Source organism: Uranotaenia lowii, chromosome 2 (assembly GCF_029784155.1).
Source record: "Uranotaenia lowii strain MFRU-FL chromosome 2, ASM2978415v1, whole genome shotgun sequence".
NCBI classification, from domain to species: Eukaryota; Metazoa; Arthropoda; class Insecta; order Diptera; family Culicidae; genus Uranotaenia; species Uranotaenia lowii.
This window is the reverse complement of record NC_073692.1, coordinates 247571826-247577273: the sequence shown is the minus strand read 5'-3', so window position 1 is coordinate 247577273 and position 5448 is coordinate 247571826. Positions and strand designations below refer to the sequence as shown.

Sequence of the window (5448 nt, the reverse complement as noted above, 5' to 3'; positions counted from 1 at the left end):
AACATACAACCACGACAGCTGGTTGAGTGTAGCGAAGAAAATTTTGGAGAAGTGGAATTTGGTTCAAATAGCAGTGTGTTAGTGCCAGCGCAAGCCGCAGAAAAACGAAGCATGAAGAAGCAACTGCTGCTATTAATGGATCGTCGTGATCGCATAGTTCGGAAATTGCTGCGCGTGCAGGATTCAATCGAAAATGAGGCAGAACCAAACATCCATCGTCTCAATCTGCATCTCGAAACAGTTCGTCGTTGCTACGATGATTTCGAATCCACACATGAAGCCATTTTTGGCCAAGTGTCGGCAGAAGAAAAAGATGACGTGGAATCGGAATATGCTAATTTTGAGAACTTGCACGACGGACTGTATGTACGATTGCAGACGATGATAGCCGACATGAAGAATGCTCCCGTTATGAATCCTGCCGCCCTTGAATTTCAGCCCAAGCCACAGCCAATTAATCCGATTGCTCACCTCCAGGTTCCGCTCCCTACATTCGATGGTAAGCTAGAAAATTGGTTTTCTTTTAAATGTATGTTCCAAACAAATATGAATCGCTACCCGAATGAATCCCCTGCAATCAAGTTGTATCACCTCAAAAATTCTTTGATCGGTGGTGCAGCTGGAAAGATTGATCAAGATGTGATCAATAATAATGATTACGAATCGGCATGGCGTCTGCTGGAAGACGCATATGAGGATGAACGACTCATCATCGACACCCACATCGATGCATTATTAGAATTGCCAAAGTTATCCAAAGAAAACGGTGATGAGTTGCGCAAGCTAGTAGAGGCTTTATCGAAAAATGTCGATGCTTTGAAGAATAGGAATCTTCCTGTGGAGGGACTATCGGAAATGATGCTGATTAATGTTGTTGGCAAATGTATGGATCGAGAAACGAGGAAACTTTGGGAATCTTCGATGAAAAGTGGAACATTGCCGAGCTACCAGCAATTAGTCGAATTCCTGAAGGAACGAAGCCGAGTTTTGCAGAAACTTCAAGGTCAAGCTCAACAGCCAACCAACACATCAGCATCAAGGAGCAAGCAAGCAAAAGTGTTTGTGCAATCGACGAGCGAAGCATGTCCTTGCTGTAAAGGTGAGTCATCCATTTACAAGTGTCTCTCGTTTAAGAAACTCTCAGCAAAAGAACGATTCGAGAGAGTCAAGAAGGCGGGTCTTTGCTTTAATTGTCTGCGTAAAGGCCACCGCACAGCTCAATGCAAAACTGATCAATGTTGCAAAAGTTGTGGTAAGCCACATCACACTCTCTTGCATTTGAGCGAAACTACGACAACGCAATTTGAAAACTCTCCGAATCCAAGCACATCAACTCACCAATACAACAAGAAACAAGATGGAACAGCTGACACGCAAATCGTTAATTGCTGCACGCAAACTCAAGCAACTGCTGAACAGATTTTTCTCTCGACTGCTGTAGTATTGGTTGCCGGTGCTGGCAACAGGAAAATCAAATGCAGAGCTTTGCTTGATTGCTGCTCCGAGGCAAATTTGATTACCGAGAATTTAGCTGCAAAATTGAATATCACACCCACCGATTTGAATCCACCGATTACAATCTGCGGATTGAATGGCATGAAGACGATGTCATGCAAGACTGTTCGGACGAAAGTTTCGTCGCGAAATCAAGCCTATTCTGCCAATCTGGATTTTTTAATCACCCCTTCGATCACCGAGCTGCCTACAGGTAAAGTAGACGTTAATTCATGGAATTTACCTCGAGATTTTGAACTCGCCGATCCTTCTTTTAACGTTCCACGCGAGGTGGACTTGATAATCGGCGCAGAAGTTTTCTATGACGTTCTGAAGAAAGGACGAATGAAAATCGGTAACAACCTTCCTACTCTCGCTGAAACTGTGTTCGGCTGGGTTGTTAGCGGTTCAGCAAAGACGACAAATAAGCGATCCTCCAAGCGTGTTTGCCAAGTGAACACCACCCATGATGATGTTAATCGAACCCTTATGAAGTTTTGGGAGCTCGAAAATTGTTGTAACTCTTCTACTAAATATGACTGCGGTGGAACGCGCCGTAGAAAAGCATTTCGAAGAAACGCACCGTCGTTCATCTGATGGCCGTTTTATCGTGCGCATGCCTTTCAATGATCTCAGGAGTCAACTAGGCGATTCCTTTGAAACTGCCAAGCAAAGATTCAACAAGCTTATGATGAGTTTTTCTAGAAATCCTGCCAAGCGGGAACAATATGAGAATTTCATGAACGAATATCTGGCCCTCGGCCACATGAAGGAAGTTAATGACAGTCCCAAGGAATGTTACTTCCTACCGCACCATGCGGTCTTTAAAGAATCAAGTTCCACCACGAAGATTCGAGTCGTGTTCGACGCTTCGGCGGCGTCGTCAACAGGCATTTCGCTGAATGACACCCAATTGGTCGGCCCAACGGTGCAAAGTGATTTAGTCACTATCATTTTAAGATTCTGCATTCATCAGGTGGTTTTAACAGCCGATATTCCCAAGATGTACCGTCAAGTTCAGATCCATGAAGACGATAGACGATTTCAGCGTATCTTATGGCTCAACAAGAAGGGTGAAATGTCTACTTTCGAATTATCGACGGTCACATATGGTTGCTCAAGTGCGCCCTATTTGGCAACACGCTCGCTAATCCAGTTGGCATCTGATGAATCTGAAACATTCCCGCTCGCGGCGGAAGTAATTAAAAAAGATAGCTACATCGATGATTTCATTACGGGTGGCAAAACGATTGCTGACGTAATTGAAATATACAAGCAGCTCAACGGAATTCTCGAAAAAGGTGGTTTTGGTGTCCACAAGTTCTGCTCTAACAGCAAGGAAGTTTTGAAAATAATTCCCGCAGAACTTCAAGAAAAGCAGATGGATTTTGAAGGATCGGACATCAACAACACAATCAAGACGCTTGGACTGATATGGAATCCGAGTGAAGACTACTTCGTGTTCAACGTACCACCGCTAGACAGCAGCATCAAACCGACGAAGCGCATAGTTTTGGCTGAAATTGGACGTCTCTTCGACCCACTGGGATTTTTGGGTCCAGTGGTGACTTTGGCGAAACTTACTATGCAAGAACTATGGCGATTGAAAATGGATTGGGAAGATGAACTTCCACTAGAGCAACTGGAAATATGGAAATCGTTCCGGCAACAATTGTGTTCAGTGAAGAATATTCGGAAGCAACGATGTGTTATTCCTGGAAAAGTGAAAAGTGTTGAACTACACGGGTATTGTGACGCCTCTAAGGTTGCTTACGGTGTTTGCCTGTATGTTCGAAGTTTAGCTGAAAATGAAGAAATCGAAGTACGTTTGATCTGCAGTAAATCCCGTGTCGCACCACTCAAGCCTATGACCATCCCTCGACTGGAACTCTGCGGAGCCCTCTTGTTGGCTCAACTTACAAAGAAGGTGAAAGAAGCTCTCAACATTAAATTCGACAGTGTTACGCTTTGGTCAGACTCACAAATCGTTCTGAGTTGGCTGAAGAAAAGTCCATTAACGTTAAATGAATTTGTATGCAATCGAGTGGCTACTATCGTAGAGTTTACTCACGACTACGAATGGAAATATGTACGATCCCAATACAATCCAGCGGATTCTTTGTCCCGTGGAGAGCTTCCAGAGCAACTTTTGGAGAACGAGCAGTGGTGGACAGGCCCAGTCGCACTACACAAAATGGAATCGATTGAAGAAGCGAGATTTGAGATTCTTGCAATCGAAAGTCTGCCCGAAATACGGAAGGTGAAGCACACGCTGATAATGGCTCCAAAGCAACAACCATTTGATTTGTCACGTCTAAGCAACTTCAACCGATTAAACCGAGCATGGGGATACGTGTTAAGGTTCATTGCCAACAAATGTACCAAGACGAGGAATTATGAGCCACTTACAGCAGAAGAGCTTTCCAGAGCATCCCGCATAATTTGCAGATTAGTTCAGAACCAAGCATTCGGCGATCTTCAAAAAGAATTGTCATCAGGTTCTATGAAACGAAACAATTACTCAAGTTTGGCACCATTTATCGACGAAGACGGATTGATTCGAGTTGGAGGTAGATTGAAATATTCTGACATTCCTTATGACGGTAAGCATCAAATCCTTATGCCAGAAAAGCATCTTATAACGGAAATGATAGTTCGTCATTTGCACGAGAAGTACTTCCATGTCGGGCACAGTGGCCTGCTCTCGTTCGTGCGCCAGTCTTTCTGGCCAATCAAAGCTAAGTCAGTTATCAAGAAAGTCATTGGAAGATGCTATCGCTGTTTTAAATGTAAACCTCCACAACTGCAGCAATACATGGGAAATTTACCAAGCTATCGTGTCACGCCAGCCCCACCTTTCAGCCGTACAGGTGTCGACTTTGCTGGTCCGTTTGTTCTCAGGGAAGGAGGACGAAAGCCGAAGTACTACAACTCCTACGTCGCAGTATTCGTATGCATGACAACCAAGGCACTGCACTTCGAGCTCGTGACAGATATGCGGACGGAAACTTTTATCGCTGCGCTTCAACGTTTTAATGGTCGTCGTGGTTTTCCGTGTGATATGTACTCGGATAACGGAACAACGTTTGTGGGAGCGAACCACGAACTTGCAGCCTTGCGAAAATTATTTGAAGATCAACTCCACCAAAGAAAATTGAAGGACTACTGTAGTTCTGAAGGCGTAAAATGGCATTTTATTCCGCCAAGAAGTCCTCACTTTGGAGGCATCTGGGAGGCTGGAGTAAAATCGATGAAATATCTAATGAAACGTGTTGTTGGCGAAACGCGTTTAACCTACGAAGAATTGTATACATTCTTGGTCCAAGCAGAGGCAATCCTCAATTCACGTCCGTTATCACCGTATTCGGATAATCCTAACGATTTTTGCGCTTTGACTCCATCACATTTTTTGACTGGACGATCCTCAAAGGCATTACCGGAACCAAGTTACGACGATCTCAAGGTTGGAAGACTATCGAGGTGGCAGCACATTCAAATGATGCGAGATCATTTTTGGAAAAAGTGGTCAGCCGACTACTTACATACGCACCAGACACGTCAGAAATGGAAGGGCCGTGTGTTGAAAATCCATGAAGGCGCATTGGTTCTTCTACGAGACGAGAATATCCCATCACAACAATGGAAATTAGGTCGAATCATCTCAACGCATCCTGGCAAGGACGGCATCGTCAGGGTGGTAACAGTTCGTACAGCCAAAGGTGAATACCAGCGTGCTGTAACCAAGGTTTGCCTGCTTCCTGATGTTGACTCTGACGACTCAACGGGGGGAGTATGAATAAATAAAAAAGTGATGAACAGTCCACATTTCTTACAGTGCACTTTGTGCCATAAATTTGCTATAACATCCACACCATCTACACACATATCTTTGTAACCAAGTCAGTTGAAATAGAACTCTCGTTAAGATCACACGCGCGTCTTTTTACTCGTCAC

The 5448-nt window shown here is 44.2% G+C and overlaps 1 protein-coding gene across 1 annotated transcript; it reads left to right on the top strand.

Moving 5' to 3' along the window:
- Window positions 1-2110: 2110 nt before the first annotated feature.
- LOC129742485 (uncharacterized) lies at window positions 2111-5290 on the top strand. Its single transcript, XM_055734386.1, has one exon. It carries the CDS (start codon window positions 2111-2113, stop codon window positions 5288-5290), a length of 3180 nt encoding a protein of 1059 aa, XP_055590361.1.
- Window positions 5291-5448: the final 158 nt, after the last annotated feature.